At 35.3% G+C, this 17,875-nt stretch overlaps 1 protein-coding gene across 1 annotated transcript in view; it reads left to right on the top strand.

The window, feature by feature from the left end:
- The window catches only part of PDE10A (phosphodiesterase 10A), a 394,215-nt gene that overhangs the window by 272,394 nt on the left and 103,946 nt on the right, over positions 1-17,875 (top strand). Inside the window, exons 7-10 of the mRNA XM_078155052.1 lie at positions 6,926-7,065; positions 12,748-12,904; positions 14,419-14,469; positions 16,000-16,058. Coding sequence (XP_078011178.1) covers positions 6,926-7,065; positions 12,748-12,904; positions 14,419-14,469; positions 16,000-16,058 — 407 coding nt within the window. The remainder of the gene's footprint in view (positions 1-6,925; positions 7,066-12,747; positions 12,905-14,418; positions 14,470-15,999; positions 16,059-17,875) is intronic.

The raw sequence follows: 17,875 nt of genomic DNA on the forward strand, positions 1-17,875 counted from the left end.
TGAAAAGCTATGCTACTACCCTTCCATGGGCCAGGAACTCTCCTGGGGCCATGGTCTTTACACTCTTCCTTTTGACGTGAATTTACTTACTTGAATTCCAAAATTAAAGGGTTGATGAAAGGACGTCTTTGATCAGTTAGATGACCTTACAAGGGGGTGCACTTTTGCCTTTGTATTCCCAACGTTTACATAGTGCCTGCCACCTAATAAGTGCTTAATCTTTTGAGATTCTTATTCGTCATCAAGTTGGCAGTGAATTGATTGACTTGCTGTGACAAGACAAGGGTTCCTCCTTCCTGTTTTCTTTTAGCAGGGTTTCCTTTTCCCTCAAAGGCAATAATGCTATCCCTGAGATCTGACTGGCTCCTGCCTGCCTGGATGCAGTTTCCTTGTCACTTAAGAGCATAAAAAATACCACCCATGTGAAATTGGGATCTGGCTGACCATATCTGTAGAAGCTAAGTGTCACTGTATCCATGTTGTTCTTACTGTATTAGGGCAAAGTAAACCTACGTTTGTTAACTGTACAGTTTCTTGTGCATACCTTATTTCATTACAATAATGAACTAGAACTAACAGGATGCTGGTGTTAGGTATGCCTCTAACTTTGAGCTACTGTGGATCAATTGAGAAGGAACTGATTGAGTTTGACAGTTATGGGTTTTTTAAGATTGGCTTATGAAAGGGAATCAGTTGGAGAATGACTTCAGGGGTGTGTTAATAAATCTATCTTTTGACCTTTTTGGAGGGGTCCACAGAACAGCTAGACTTAAGAATGGACCTAGTTCCTGGAGTCCTGGAATCTGTTGTGTATGTACAAAATGTTTCACTCAAGAGCCAATAATTGTTTTTATACCAATAATAGCTTTCAGCAATGTGGCCCAAGAGGTGAGTTCTTATGCCCCAAATTCCTGGCTCCGGCTCTGGAAAACTGTGTCAGGAGTTTCTGAAACTTATGTTCTTGGAGAGAGGGTAGATCTCCTGTGTAATGCCAATTTCTGAAAAGTTTGGGGATACAGCCTTCTAGAGTTACATAAATATTATTATTAATCGTAATAGTGCATTAACTGTCACAAGTTCACACCAAGAAGCAGCATCTTATGATAACTTATCATTCTTGCTTCATTGCCCAGCCCAGTTCTATACAAATAGTAGTCAATAAGTAGTTTTAAAATAAATTAAGATTTCTGCCATCTTCTGGAGTATCATGCTTTTGCTTCAAGTATAAACTCTAACAAGTAACTATTGTCTAACAAATATCAGAATTGAACTAGATTTTAAAAATACCATTATGATATGCTTATAGAATAAGAAATGAGAACAGCAGCCATTTGTTATATAGCAAATGCATTAAGTCTGGAACAAAAGAGACTACAGTTTTTAACAGATTGTTAAAGCTCGTAGAATTATAAACTTCAAGTTGTAAAGGTCTGGACTTTAGAAATCGTCTAGTTCATCCCTCTTATTTTCAAGATGAGGAAATGAAGTCTAGGGAGGTTAAATGACTTACAAGTTCCCAAAGATAGTAAATTGTGGGGCTAGATTATTAAAACAGATTCTCTGACTCCAAATTCAGTATTCTAGTAAGGCTTTTCATGACTTTTCTTTTCCATGTTTTTTCTACACTATGTAGTTATTTAGTTTCACAAAAGTAGAAAATAACTGTGAAGTCACAGTGGAACTGCTGGTAAAGTATATATAGAACATAGAATTTTATAGCACTGGGAGAGACCTTCAAGGTCATCTCAAACACCCCATTTATTTTACATATGAGGAAATCAGAGCCCATAAAATGGAAGTGCCTTGCCATGGTCAGATAGTTAAGGAACAAAGAACCTAACTCTCCTGACTTGTTGTGAGGCATGCTTTTTACTGCACAAATTGCCCTTATATGCATACACACACACACACACACACACACACACACACACACACACACACATACATATACACACACACACACAAATGTATACACAAGATTTTATGTAGTTATACTTTTTAATAAGTATATACTGCAAAAGGTAACATGAAGACACTATGATTACTGATATTATTTATATAATTTCTGGAAAGTGTATTGTCAATTAACTAACTTAAACAACAGTTAAGTACTGGGAAACCTTTTGTCCTGCAAGGACAAAGTTTACTTTTTAAGTAAACAGTCACTTGCTAATTCCTAGGTGCTGTGACTCTTTGGCATTTGAGAATCAATTATCTTGTTTTCTTTAGTGAAGGGGAAGTACCATGTCAGATCTCTCATGATTTTTATTAACCACAAAGTATATACCCAGATTATATTTCAAATAATTTGTTATTTTTTTATGTAGTTCATTGAGTAGTGAAAAATGTTGAACTCCAGGCTTCTCCAGATACTGTTTGGTGTGCAGCAGAGGTAGTTAAAATGACTTTCTTTATACTACAAATTCTATTAACCACTCACTCCAATGCTGTGAATATTCTGAGAGGCCATTTTCTGCTTCTAAGACTTAAAGCATTTTTGTTCTTATAAATGTGGGTCCAGATATCTTCCTTTTATAGGCTTTAGATAAGTGTTAAAGTTGTTTCAATAATAGATTGGAAGTGCTCTCAGTGAAGGGCTGTTTTAGCTAAACTTTGATCTCCTGTGGTCCTAATACAGCATTCTAGATGAAGTAAGCGTTTAATAAATGTTTGTCGAAATTAATTAACTATCTTAATCTAACTTAAGGTCTTGATTAATACTGCCATCTAGTGCTGTCTTGGGCAAAATGCTTAATATTAAATATATTGTGAGTCAGTCCCCCTTCATAGTAGCAAAAAACTAAATTCTGGATATTTGTAAGCATACCAATTAGGTATCCTATTTGGATTTTGTTAGGAAACCTGGGTATTTGATGAATTGTTTTTTATAATAATTTGTGACTGACTTTCTTATAGTGTTGCTATTTTAGTAGTTAAGCCTGAAATAAAGAGCATGTAATTAAAAAAAAAAAAAGGGCAGCTGGGTGGCCCAGTGTATAGAGTGCCAAGCCTGGAGTCAGGATGAGTTCAAATGTGGCCTTAGACACCAGCTCTGTGACCCTGGGCAAGTCATTTAACCCTGTTTGTCTCAGCTTCCTCATCTTAAAAGGAGATGGAGAAGGAAATGTCAAACCACCCCAGTATCTTTGCCAAGAAAACCCTGAATGGATCATGAAGAGTCAGACTCGACTGAAAAAATGACAACAGTAAAAAATGAAAAATTTAATTTCGAATTTCATTCAATATTATTTGTTTCCTTCCCTACAAGTGAGATATAAGGATGATCTTTTATTTTTAATTAAACCTCAGTGAACAAATGTCAGTTTTTCCTCCTTCTTCTTTCTCCCATTAGGAAAAAAAAAGATAAAACCCCTGTGACAAATATGCAATGTTTAGCAAAACAGTTTCCTGTTTTGTCCACATCCTAACATACACACACAACATATACACGAATTCTGTCCTCTGAGTACATCACTTCTCAGATAGGAGATAGATAGCATACTTCATTGATGGTCTGGAATTGTGGTTGGCTAGTGTGTTAGAGTTCCTAAATCTTTTAGAGTTATTTGTTTTTGCTGTATCAGTTCATACAAGTCTTCCCAGGTTTCACTGAAACTGTCCCTTTCATTATTTCTTATGGCATGAGTATAATTTATATTCAGATGCTTCCCATTTGATCAATACCCCCTCAGCTGAGAATGATCCTGGTTGCTGCAGCAGTCAACTTCTTCACTTTCTTTAAAGTCCATATAAGTCTTGTGAATTTTAGTATTTGCTTACTAGAATCCCTTAATTCCTCTGAATTTGTTTGTGTTGTATGCCCTTTGTCACATAACATTTATTAAGCACCCACTACGTGCCAGGCACTGTATGAAGCTCTGAGGATACAAAAAGAGGCAGAAGACAATCTCTGTCCTCAAGGAACTCAAAGTCTAAGGTGGGGGATAGGGAACAAAACACAAAAGGAAAGATAAGAAGTGTGTGTGGTGGGGAGATGGGAGATGTCAGTCAGAAAAGTCCCAAGGTAGTGCAGCCAAATGAGAAATGAGATGTCGGAGCTAAGCTCTTCCCTTTAGTGGAGGTTTGTGGAATTCATGGCACCTCTCTCCTATCAAAGAGGCAGCGAGTTGTGATGAAATGGAGTGTCAAGGCCAATGAGAGCCTACAGGATGATGAGATTATCCCAATAGTGAGCTTCTTTGGGAATAATGGGGAGGTCAGTCAAACAAGTCTGGGGGGGGGGATGGTGCTAGAGGAAAAGACTTGTTCATTATTGAGGAAATAATTTCTATAAGGTGAAAATTTCTTAACTTAAAAATGATTCTGAAATAATGTGTTTAATAACAAACAGTTTAGGTTAATTGAAAGGAATGCAACATAAAATATTTCATACTGTATAGCAAAAAACCTGTAGTACATGAGTAAAGTAGGGGGGAAAAAGCATCCTCCTGGTTTTGAGAAGATGTAGTTTCAAGATCTGGCTCTGTCACTATGACAAGTCCCTTTACCTTTATGGACCTTTACTTGTATAGTTGTACAGTTGGTGATTTGAAGTAATGGCCTTCCTACCTCTTTCTACCTCCAATTCCATTGGATTTGGAGTTAAAAGATTTGAGTAGTCATGAGAGTTTTCTTCAAGTATTTAGTGGATTGTCACTTTTATTCTATATTTTCACTAAATGTTCCCTTAATATGCATTCTGGAATTTACTTAAATTGAAATCAATTTGATTGATTCTCAGGCCTTTAGTTTGTGAACTCTAGTAGTCTTTTCCTCTTTAGGAGAAAATCAGGAGATTAGTCCTTCTCCAGTTTTGTGGTTTTATCCCCATTCTTCAGTCTCATTGTCAGTGGCTTAACAATTCCATTTCCCAGTGCTCTCTGTATCCAAGGATATAATTCATCTAAGCCAGATGACTTGATTTAAATATTTATTTTTAGTTTTCAACATTCACTTCCACAGGATTTTGAATTCCAAACTTTCTCCCCATCTCGTTCTTCTCTCTACCCTAAGACGACATGCATTTTGAATACCCCTGCCCCTAAACTGACCTCCCTTCTATCACTGCCCCCTTCTCTTATCCCTTTTCCCTTCTGTTTTCTGGTTGGGCAGGGTAGATTTCTATACCCCATTGCCTGTATATCTTATTTCCCAGTTGCATGTAAAACAATTTTTAACATTTGTTTTTAAAACTTGGAGTTCTAAATTCTCTCCCTCCCTCCCCACTCACCTTCATTGAGAAGGCAAGCAACTTGATACAGGTTATACATGTGTAGTCATCCTAAACACTTCCATAGTAGTCATGCTGTGGAAAACTAACTGTATTTCTCTTTAAGCTCTCCCACTCCCCTTTTATTCTATTCTCTCTTTTGACTTTGTCCCTCCTCAGAAGTGTTTGCTTCTGATTACCCCCTCTCTCAATCTCCCCTCTCCCTTCTGTCATCTCCCTTCTCTTATCCCTTTCCCCTTTATTTTCCTGTCGGGTAAGATAGATTTCCATACCCAATTGAGTGTGTATGTTATTCTCTCCTTAAGCCAAATCCAATGAGAATAAGATTCACTCATTCCCTCCCACCTTTCTCTACTTTCCCTCCACTATAAAAGCTTCTTCTTGTCTGTTTTATGTGAGATAATTTACCCCATTCTACCTCTCCCTTTCTCCTCCCAGTATAAGCCTCTCTCACCCCTTAATTTTATTTTTAGATATTACCCCTTCATCTTCAACTCACCCTGTGCTGTCTATCTATCTGTCTATCCATCTATCTACAGATATTTTTCCCTCCAACTACCCTAATACTGACAAAAGTCTCATGAGTTACAAATATCATCTTTCCGCGTAGGAATGTAAACAGTTCAACTTTAATAAGTCCCTTATGATTTCTCTCTCCTGTTTACCTTTTCATGCTTCTCTTGAGTCTTGCATTTGAAAGTCAGATTTTCTATTCAGCTCTGGTCTTTTCATCAAGAATGCTTGACAGTCCTCTATTTCACTGAATGTCTACTTTTTCCCCTGAAGGATTATACTCAGTTTTGCTGGGTAGGTGATTCCTGGTTGTAATCCTATCTCCTTTGCCCTCTGGAATATCATATTCCAAGCCCTCTGGTCTCTTAATGTAGAAGCTGCTAAATCTTGTGTTATCTTGACTGTGTTTCCACAATACTTGGATTGTTTCTTTCTGGCAGCTTGTAATATTTTCTCCTTGACCTAGGAACTCTGGAATTTGGGTAAAATATTCCTAGGAGTTTTCCTTTGGGGATCTCTTTCAGGAGGTGATCAGTGGATTCTTTCCATTTTTATTTTACCTTCTGGTTTGAGAATATCAGGGCAGTTTTCCTTGATAATTTCTTGAAAGATGATGTCTAGGCTCTTTTTTTGATCATGGCTTTCAGGTAGTCCAGTAATTTTTAAATAATCTCTCCTGCATCTGTTACTAAGTAGAGCTTAAATTCTGGCAGGTTCTACTAAATCAGAAAGACTTTGTCTCATCTGATAAACCCAGTCACAAATTTGAGAGACTTAACAGATTGCCTTGCAGGGTGATGAATCTTTTGACAACAGCTATGTTTAAAGACCGCCTACTGAACAGGTCCCTGAAGGATTTAAATATTGAAGTTCTGCTTAAAATGTTTTGTCTTCTTCGTGTGCATTGACCAGAAGCCCATACCTCTGCTATAGTTCTTGTTCACAGTGAAACTGAAAATGTACCAACTTTACTTAGCCCTTCCTTGTAATTTTTGTCCAAAACAAAAAAATGCACCACAGACCAAAGAAACCAAAACTAACCCACCTAACAAAATCCTTCTCCTTTTTCTTTCGTCCTTCATTTTTATCCACAGAGTCCTTAAGTGCTTAAAGTAACACAGAAGTTTATATGTATGTGGGGTACATATCATCTATTTGTCTTTTCTCCTTTCTTTTTACTAGAGTCTATGTATGTTCACACCACCTGGAGTAAAGGAAGGAAAACCACGACTCATCCCAGCTGGGCCAATTACCCATGGTACAACAATATCTGCTTATGTAGCCAAATCAAGGAAAACAATGCTAGTAGAAGATATCCTTGGGGGTAAATTATTTTTAACTTGTAATGGCAAATTTTATGTTTGGTCGTTTTAAAATAAAGTATGACTTACTATTTTGATGTGAGCTCTCTTTTAGGTGTTTCTTCTGCCCTACCCTCTACCCACCCTGCATTAAGACCAGGTTCTACTCATTAAGGTAGTTACTCCCTGTTTGTTTGACCTTATATACAGGTATCTCACTTGGGAGCAGGCACCACATAATTTTTATAATAAGTGCTAGAATACTGATTTATAAATTTTGTATGTTTTCTACATTTCTTTAATTTGGATTTTATTATTTTTTCAGAGTTTTTGAAAAGGCACATATTTGACATAATTATCTATATGTAGATATTACCTGGTATCATTTAACTAATGACCCCAAGGAATGGGATATTCTGTAATAAGGAAAATTTCCTGTTAATTAAAGCTTTTTGTACATCAACAGTTCAAAAATATTGACCATTTTGATTGATATCTTTATAAATTATATTTTTTCTCTTAGACTTCTTAAACATAGAAAACTTATCATTTAACATTTTTTGAATGACTTAAGGTCATCATTGTATACATAGAATTAAAAACTTTTAAAGTTGCAAAGAGATTTTATATTCTTACCTCCACTTTACAGATAAAGAAACTGAGGCCCAGAGATAGTATGTATATTGCCCAAAGTCATACGACTATTTAGTGACAGAATTTGGACTAGAACCCATCCTTCTCGACTCCCAGTCAAGTGATCATTGCACACCCTCACTTGTATGTACAATAGACAATACTCTCAGAGTCACCAAAGATAGTCCCCTAAATGGCCCTGACTGGTTTTTTTTTTTTTTAGATTTTGTGTCTGCTTTTTATAATTTGGTTTTCAGAAGGATCTTTTCTTTTGTCACTGTTAGCAGTTCTCAGTCTGCTGTCTCCTAGAATCATGGCCCATTTATAGTTTGCTCCTTGTAATTTGCTATGGATTTAGAATCTAGATAACTGACCTTATTAGATATGTCTAAAGTAATAATGAAGAAGGGCCTCAAAGCATAGACATGTTCAGGTAAAGACTGAGTGGCATTTGTTTTGGCTGCTCTTGGGCCGTTTTTGTTTCCCATCTAATCTTTGGCTGTAAATTCTTACTCTTTTAGGCTGCCTGATGAGAACTGCCTTTGGATATGTGAGGTTTCACCAGACTATATAAAAGTACCGAATAATCGTCTGTAGTCTGTGTACAATTTTGACTTTACAAAATGGCATAGTGGGGAAAGCAGAGGCCTGAAACCATGGATTTAGTATTGGCTCTGTCCTTAACTGGTTATGTAACTCTGGGTAAATAATTCAATCTGCCTCTATCTCAGTTTCTTCTCCTGTAACAAGGAGAATGGAGCATATCATCTCCAAGGTACTTTTGAACACTAAATTTTAATCATTCTATAATTATTTTTTAAATTTAGTTATGATTTTCATAGAACAGTACTACTAACTACAGTAATATTTAATGATACCTTGCATTTGTATTATATCTTACATTAGTAATTTCCAAACTTTTTTTAGTAAGAGTGTCCTTTGTTGACATCAGTTTTTCCAGCCCTCCGTGGCAGTAGTAGCTGTATTCTTGCTGCTTAAGTTTTTTAGTGCTAAATAAAGATCAAAATGAAAATTCTTGTTGGATATATGGATTCAAATACTCTTTACAGTGAGTGTCCTTAGCTTAGAGGTTGGAAACCTTTACAGTTTATAGAGTATTCATATTTATTTCAGCTCATTGAATCATTCAGTGTATTTAGGTAACTGGCATTTTTGATTTTAAAACATGATCTACAAGTGCTGGTTTTGATGTTTGTGGTTTGGATAAAATTCAGATTATTTATTCATAATGACCCTTGCAAGTAGGATAAGCTGTTGAAAATGAATTTGATCTTAGCCATGGTCAACAGTCCAAAGTCCTAAAGAGGACAATTACCTCATATAAAAATAGCCGTTTTCATCTCTTGTGACAATTACTGACTGATTTGAATATTCACAACAATAAATAAATTCTCTAACCTCCCTTTAATATTTGATTTTAAATGTGTTCTATTATCCAAAAGAAAGGATAATAATTTCTGTGTAAGACTAATGTAGACATTATTTCATTTGAGATATTTTTGAAATGAGATGATGTAAAATAAGTATATCGCAACATTTGGAGCTAAAAGGAACCTTGGAAATCATCTAATTCAGCCTCCTAGTTTTTCATGTAAGGAAACCATTTTCTGTAGTTTCCAAGTCTATAAAATTAGTGACAGAATACAATATAGAAACCTGGGTCTCTTGACTCTCAATCTCTAGTACTCTTTTTACTGTCTCACTTGGTAAACTTAAATTTTATTTGAATATTACCTTATGATTAAATTCTTAACATTAAAAATTTTAAAAAATTGAGTTGACAGTGATTTGATAAACCCCAAAATAACATTTTTCTAAAGAGTAATTGTACAATCAATGTGTTAATTTAACTGCTGTGTCTCTTAATTATTTTTGTCCTATGACTAATGAAATGAAATACCAGAAGAGTTGAACCACATAAATATTGATATTTTCCACAAAAGTGAAATCAGAGATATAAAAAAGTAGGCACTAAATAGAAGGGGAGGTCCAGAGGTTCTCCTTGTAGAGACAGCTGAAGAAGTTGGCTTCAGTCCATCTCTGCCTAGAATTCAAGTTCCTTGAGGGAGGAGACTATGCTTACTTTCATTTATTTATTTATTTATTTATGTCTCTAGTGCTTAGCCCTCTACTGGTCACTTGGTAAACATCTAATAAATAATTTTTAATGCTTTTTAATTTTTCATTAATTCTTCCTATATATCCAAAAGCATTAAAAAACATTTCATGAAACTCTTGGCCCTCTTTCCTCACAGTGCTTATGATAAGTATAAATGAACAGATCAGTATAAAATCATTAGAGTTTTTGTACGCATATCCCTTGCAGAAAATAAAGATCTGGATAAATTATATGAAGAACTTGACAAGAGCCTCCAAATTGAGTCAATATATGCCATGATGATTGATGATTTCAGTGTCCAACTGAGGGTAGGGGAATTTGGTAAAAATTTGGAAACATTTTGGGGAAAAATAAGTGAGACCAAATGATTATGGACTACCCAAAAGCCTTATACCTGTACAGCATGAAGAATTTATTCAAAAAGAGAGTCAGAAGATATTGGTTATTTTGAACTCTAACTGGTTATAGATGTAGCATTTAATTTTGGAATTTGTTAGAACGAAAGTAAGAGTAGCTACCAAATTAATTGAAAGGATAAAGATGGGACTTCGTGGGACTGCAGCAGCTCTGATATGACCTATTTAAAATAATTATTTACTTCAAAAATGAAAAATGAATATATCTTTTAAGGGTTTAGCCAGTGCAAAAGAGTTACTACAGTGAGAAAACCAGAAGAACCTAAAAGTTATGCAAGCTTACAAAAAGCTTGATGTCCTTTCCAGGCAGTGAGAGAAGGCAATCAGTGACAGCATTTTGGAGCCCAGATCATTTACAGAACATTTTGGGGAAAGGTGATGGAAGATTCATTTATTCAACAAATATTAGCATTATTTTCCAAAAGCACTGTTTCAGAGGCTGTGCATATAAAGCAAAAAATAAACAATCCTTACACTCAAGCAGCTGGGACCTTCAAGAAAACCTTCCCACACGAGATGGTTAATAATTTTAAGAAGCAGAGTTCAAAAAGTGTTTCAGGGATGGCAATAGACTGTGAAAATGCACAGAGATCAATATACAACGTCACATTCTTGGACAGCTGACACCCCACTTTTGACAGGGATATGGTATATAAGAAGGCAGAATGTGAAATAAGGCTGGAAATTTTGGTTGGAGTCTTATTAGAGGAGTTTCTGTTCTATCATAGACAAAATGGGAAGGTACTAAAAATTTTGGGGCAAGAAAGTGGAATAGTCATATCTGTTCCTCAAGAAGACTATTTAAAAAATAGTTTTGTGAATTATGGGTCGGAGACAGATGAGACTGAAATCAGGAATGCTCATCAGGAGACTGTTGCTATAGCCAAGGTGAGAGAGAAGATGAAGGTGTTAATGTGACTGTGGTCTTATAAGTGGAGGAAAAAGAATGATGTAAACGATGTTTTTACAAGAAAGTTAAGATAATTTGATGTGGGGGAGGAGAAAGGGAAGAGTCTAGGATAAGTTTTTGAATATATTAACCAGTATTTCTAGAGCTCTTTGGAGAGTTTAGAGATACATTTGTTAGTTGTATGAGTAGAGGTGATAGCTGAAGATAGGCAAGTAAATAATGTAGAAACTACAGAGAGAGACAGGAAGTAGAGGACAAAATCTTGGAGGATACCAACTTTTTGGGTATGGGAAACATAAGATGAATCAACAGAGTACACTCAAATATATGTCAAGGAAAGTGATCCTTAAGTTGAAATTACAAGCTCATAAAACAGAAGAGAATAGTTGAGAAAATAGGCCTGCTTAGTTAGAAAATAAGAGCTTAGTTTGAGGTCCTGCTTAATATAGGTCATCCTCAGAGCATTTGCAGATGAAAATGAAAGGAGGATAAATAATAGATGCACAAGAGACTGGGTTTTCACACATATGTTTGGTGATACAGTCTTGTACCACCTTTGAACTCTCTCCCCTCAGTATACAAAGTACTATGTGAAAGAAGTGAAAGTGGCGCATGAGATAAAGTCTATATACCAAAAAAGTTCATGTTAGTCACATTGTTTTAAGGTACCCTAGATTTGATTTTCAATATATGCCAAAGAGAAGAGGATTCCTTAAGAATGGAAAAGTTCAGAGATGACTTTAAAAAAAAGTCAGAGACTGAGAAAACATCAACAATTATGCCCTGGTATGCCTACTTTTTGAAATGTATAATGCAGTCAGACATGCATAGGTATTAACAAGCATTGATTTCAGTGGTCTGTTCAGTGATACCTTATGACTGAATAATAGAACTATCTCTTCCTAAGATTCAGAATTGCAAAGGGAAAAAAAAGAGCAAAGGAAAGACAACAAGGTGGATGTAAACACATGATGACTTACATATGAGAAGCGTGATAAGAGATTACATTTAATGGAAACAATTGCTCAGCCTACTTTCTGTGGAGTACTATGACAAAGGCATGAACTCAAGAACACACAAAATATGAAGATGGGTGTGTGCAGGGGGTTATTGGTCATTGGGAAAGATTTGTAACTTGCACTATCGGAAGGGTAACAGAATCAAGCAATCATATCGGAATTGGAAGCAACCTTGGCAACTGTCATCTAACCCACAAAAAAAAAAAATTCTGGCCTACAATGTCCCTGACAAATGTTTACTCAACCTTTGCTTTAAAAAATTTTTAAGGAAGGGGAGCCTGCTGCCTCCTGACAGTCCATTTCATTTTTGGGTAGTCCTATTAGTTAAAGGAAGTTGTTGTTGCATGGATTAGATAAACTGAACTAGATGGCCTTTTAGGTCCCTTCCAGTACTGAGGTTCTGTGATTCTGTGTCTTGCCGGAATGTTAACCTAGCAAGTAAGTGCTTAATAATGAATAGTATTGATGATTAGTATTTTTCTCTGGATAGAATACGCTATAGCTTATTGGTTTTATTGGCTAAAACTGATTAGAGGGGGTTTTTTTTCTCTTGTTTTTCCCGTTCCCTTCTTTTTTTTCTTATTAGGACGAACGATTTCCCAAAGGTATTGGACTGGAATTGGGGACACGTGTCCAGTCTGTTCTTTGTTTACCAATTGTCACCGCGATTGGTGACCTCATTGGTATCCTTGAACTATATCGGAACTGGGGCAAAGAAGCTTTCCATATCTGTCACCAAGAGGTGAGAACTCAACATTAGTTTGTTTTTGAGTTTATAATTTGTCACATTTCAGTCAGGTTTAAAATGCCTGGTTGGATTATGTGTGTTTGCAAAAACAAACAATTTTGTTGATTGTTAAAGTGGGAGGAAGGCCTTTTATGTTGAGATTGTGGTGATTATCTTAGTAATACTTTTATAATAAAGATACTTGCATCTCCTATGGAGAAGTGGTTTAATAACATTTCTTAAGACTATATATTTCACATACAAAAAAGAGAATTGGGTTGGCTGTATTTTTGTTTTAATAGTAAAAAAAAAAAATGACAGACCTGGATTCAGGTCCAGCCTCTTGAGACGTATTGGCAGCATTGTAAACTGAGTACTTTAAGTACTTCAAGTAGCTTTTGAAGTTTATAGGTTGCATAAGGGTTATGAAACTAAATTGGAAAAAGAAAAAACAATTTATAAAGAATTCTTCTCTACACTAATGCACGTCTAAACAAAAAAAAGCAAAAAAAAAAGCAGACGTGCAGTTCTTAAGATTATTGTTACAACTACTTGGTATGTTGTTAAGTACCTATTAAGTCTTATTTATGTAAAGTAAATCCCCAGTACGTATTTGTCAAGTGGAAAAACTTATGTTGTTTAACTAAGAAGTTATCTAGAACCACATATTCTCCAAAATCATATGACTAAATTAGAAAAATTCATTATAAAGTACTGTTACGTTCTTTTAAAAATAAATACAATAAACTTCAAAGAGGATATCCATGTTCTTTTACTGTGCTGTAATTTTGTTGTCTTTGAACAATTCCTGAAATAAATAGACCGTGTATTCATTTTTGTAAGTCATTATTGTAGTCATTAGAATAAGAAATCAACTATAATATTAGGACAAATAGTCACAACTTTAAGGCAAAAAATAAAGGCTGCTTCATTTCTTGTTCCTACACCACACACACACACACACACACACACACACACTCTTTGCTACCAATGGGAATATTTTCCAGTGTTCTTTTATTTATCCCCAAATAGTCAAACAAAAATGATAACAAAGATCCTCTTAGCACATACCATAGATGTTTAATCTTTAGATCTATTTCTTAAAAGTAAAGAATGATTTTCACTGAAAAATAATTTAATAGGAACTTTTGATGGACTAGAAAAAGATTAAGCCCTTTGGGATTCTTGTGGCTCTTGTAGATGAATCTAGCTTATGCCGTAATATGAAATTACAGGGAATATGACAGTACTGAGGTTCCACAGTGCAGAAGAATGAGAAACATAGAAAAGAAACCCTGTATAGCCTCTATTTTTAATGAAATCAGAATGGTGATGTGTCTGTAAAAGCATCTACAAGTTCAGTAACCTCAGAAACCTATTTTACTGCATTTTTATTAGAGTTCTCTAATAGAAAGTCTGTTTGCAGGTGAATTGTCCTTTAGCCACTTTAGGGAAAATCCTGCAAAATGATCTGTGGACACAATATTGACATTAAATAATTTTAGATACTTTACTGTTTCCTTTTTCAGGTTGCCACAGCAAATCTTGCCTGGGCCTCAGTAGCAATACATCAAGTGCAAGTGAGTCTGGGTAATGTTTTCATAAAACAAGTGTGCCCAACGTGCACACTGGAGAATGAATCATAGGCAAAACCACCAAGTATAGTAGTATATGTTGTATGCTGCAGAAGAATAAAGAGCACCATACTTAGCAGTCCTACCTTAAGAAACTTTTGGCAAAGCTAAGTCAACCGTGTCATTGAAATAGAGCAATTCATGGAGCTATTTACTCTAGGATTCCTAGAGTTCCCCTGCCCCGTTACTGTTTTTGGTGTTCTCTGAAACATGGTATTTTTATAGTCAGCAGCCCTGTGTTCAAAACCAACTCTGCTACTTGCTATCTGTGTGACCTTGAGCAAGTCAAAGGCTCTCTTTGGGCCTTTGTTCCTCTTTTGTAAAATTAGGAGATTGAACTAAGGGATTTCTGAGATCCCTTTCAGCTCCGTGTCTGACCTCTTATTCAGAAAGGGACAGGATCAATTAATTAAGCACTGGGAAATAGTCTTCTAAAAAGGAAACTGCTGACAGTTTGTTAGATGTTTGGGTTAGTTCATTAAGCTTTTCAAAAGATCTAACAAATGTTGTAATTGTTGTAGTAGTAGTAGTAGTAGTAGTAGCAGCAGTAGTACAAATCAAACTAGTGTGGTACAAAGAGCCACCCTTGAAGCTCTTCATCCAAGAAAACCCTATTTCAAATTTTACCTCTGAGGCATACTGCTTTTGTTACCCTGATCAAAACACCTAGTATCTCAGTTCTCTAGGCAGTCCTTTGTAAGTTGCAAAGAAGGTACTAACCTGCATATGTAAGGAAGTTTCCTCACTTGGAAGTTCCTTATACTAGTAAAATCACAGATTCAGCCCCTATTTTTATCTCTTAAATTGTCTACTATACTTAGAGGCCAATTTACTTGAATGTATGATATGATTGAAAAGTTCACAGCAGTGTATAAGTCTTTACTCTGAAAACAGGGTGATTTTTGGCTATTTTTAAGATAATGAACAGATTTAAAGGTGATAGAAGAAATGTCCCTTGCAGAGTTAGTCCTTAAGCCATCTCCCCTAGTGAAAGATATTTGATGGTTGGCTGAAAATTTTTACTAGGATAATGAAGGAACCTATCATCTGTTATGAGCAAGTATTCAGGAGAAGGAGGAACCTTCTAGAGAGCGTATTTTTTTCCACTCTTTTTTTAGAAGTCCTCTTATAGATTCTCCCAAACAATACCATTTTGTACTGTAGCATTATTATATTATAACCATATTCCACTCTGTAACATTTAATTAAAAGCATCGTTCGTCTAATACTAAGCATTCTCTGTGGTGTCCATTTTCATGCAACCAATTCACGTGATAGATGGAGGTATGCCCATATATTACAAGATATTTGCCAGCTTTGTGACATAAGCAACATAATATCACAGTCACAAACCAAGTTTTTATATTAAGCCTGTTAAAATTAATGAGACAAATGACATCTCTACCATTTTATTTTTTAATAAAAAGTAATATCTTCTACTACAATTAATAGTCTCCATGCTTTAATTTATGTCAGGTATGCAGAGGCCTTGCCAAACAGACTGAATTGAATGACTTCCTACTTGACGTATCAAAGTAAGTTTCTAGGAATATGAACTCTTTTTGAGCAAAGATTTTTGAAATGAGTACATATTTAACAGAAAATCATAAGTAGTTGTAACTATTGCAGATTTTTAATGTAACCACTGATTGGAGGTCAGTCTGTATCTAGATGTAGAATGATAAGAGCTTTGGTTGCCTGTTCTTCAGTTACATCATAGATAGAAATCACTTCAGATATATAGAGGGTAATGATATAGATGTGTGTATGACAAAAATAAATTTGTAGGGGCAGCTAGGTGGTGCAGTAGATAGAACACCGACCCTGAAGTCAGGAGGACTTGAGTTCAAAACGGCCTCAGACCAGACACTTGAAACTTACTAGCTGTGTGACCCTGGGCAAGTCACTTAACCCCAATTGCCTAAAAAAAAAAATTTGTAGTTAGATACACAAGATATGTAACTTTTATTTATCAAATATATCCACTGATGTTGACTACAAACTTTCCAAGTATTTTAACCTTTGAGAGAAAACTAAGAATGAATTGAGAATGTGGGTGGAGGACAACTATTGCTCAATGGTTTATTTTCCAACAATGTCAGTACATTTATTTTCTTTTTATTTATGTTAATATTTCATATGTTGAAATGCCTTTTTCCTTAGAAGGGGATACATGTCCCTAGACTATCTGTGGGCTCTCTGTGTCATGGACTTCTTTGGCAATATGGAGAAGTCTATGGGCCACTTCTCAGAATGATGTATTCAGATAATTAAAGGAAATAATAAATTTCAGTTAGAATTTAATGAAAATAAAGACGTATTTTTCCTACCCAAATTAATAGACCCAGCGGACCCTAGATTAAGAACCCTGCCCTAGAAACTTCTCTTGGCAACTACCAAGGCTAGTAGAAGTTAAGAGTGTACCAAAACATTGATCCTTATGAATGAATGAATGAATGAAATGCATTTAAGTGCTTACTATGTGCAAAATGCTATGGATACAAAGGAAATTAAGACATTCCTTGTTCTCAAGGAGCTTGTATTCTGTTTTATTTTTATAGTATTTTAATTTTTCCTAATTACATGTAAAGACAATTTTTAAAATTCGGTTTTTAAAAATTTGGAGTTCCAGTTTTCTCTTTGTCCCTTCTCATTTCCCCCCTCCCAAGACAGTAAGCAATTTTGATATAGGTTATATATGTGCAATCATATGAGACATATTTCCATATTGGTCATGCTGTGAAAGAAGAAACAGAGCAAAATTTAAAAAAAAACACCAAAAAAAGTGAGAAATAGTATGTTTTGATCTGCATTCAGACTCATCAGTTCTTTCTTTAGAGGTGAATAGCATTTTTCATCATGAGTCCTTTGTAATTGTCTTGGATCATTTATTGCTCAGAATAGCTGAGTCATTCATAGTTGATCATCATACAATAGTGTTGTTACTGTATGAAATGTTTTCTGGTTCTCCTGACTTTACTTTGTATCAGTTCATGTAAATTTTCCCAAGTTTTTCTGAAATCTACCTGCTTATCATTTCTTATAAACAATAATATTCCATTACATTCATATACTTGTATGTATTCAGAGATCATGCGGCTGAATCATATTAAGACAAATAATAAAATCTATGTATCTTTTTTCAAAGAAATGCTAAGCCATACTTTGCCATTATGTTAGAAAAGTCTATTTTCCAAACTGCAGTATGAGGCTTATTGCCATTAAGTTTCAGTTTGTTAGACTTAGCCCAGCAGTCCAACATGTTGAGGTCTTTTGGGATGTTGACTTTGTCACCCAGCATGTTAGCTGTTCCTTCAGACTTTATGTCACCTGCAGATTTGATAAGTGTATC

The sequence above is a fragment of the Phascolarctos cinereus genome, unplaced genomic scaffold (assembly GCF_003287225.1).
Source record: "Phascolarctos cinereus isolate Bilbo 61053 unplaced genomic scaffold, phaCin_HiC Scaffold_5;HRSCAF=322, whole genome shotgun sequence".
NCBI lineage: Eukaryota > Metazoa > Chordata > Mammalia > Diprotodontia > Phascolarctidae > Phascolarctos > Phascolarctos cinereus.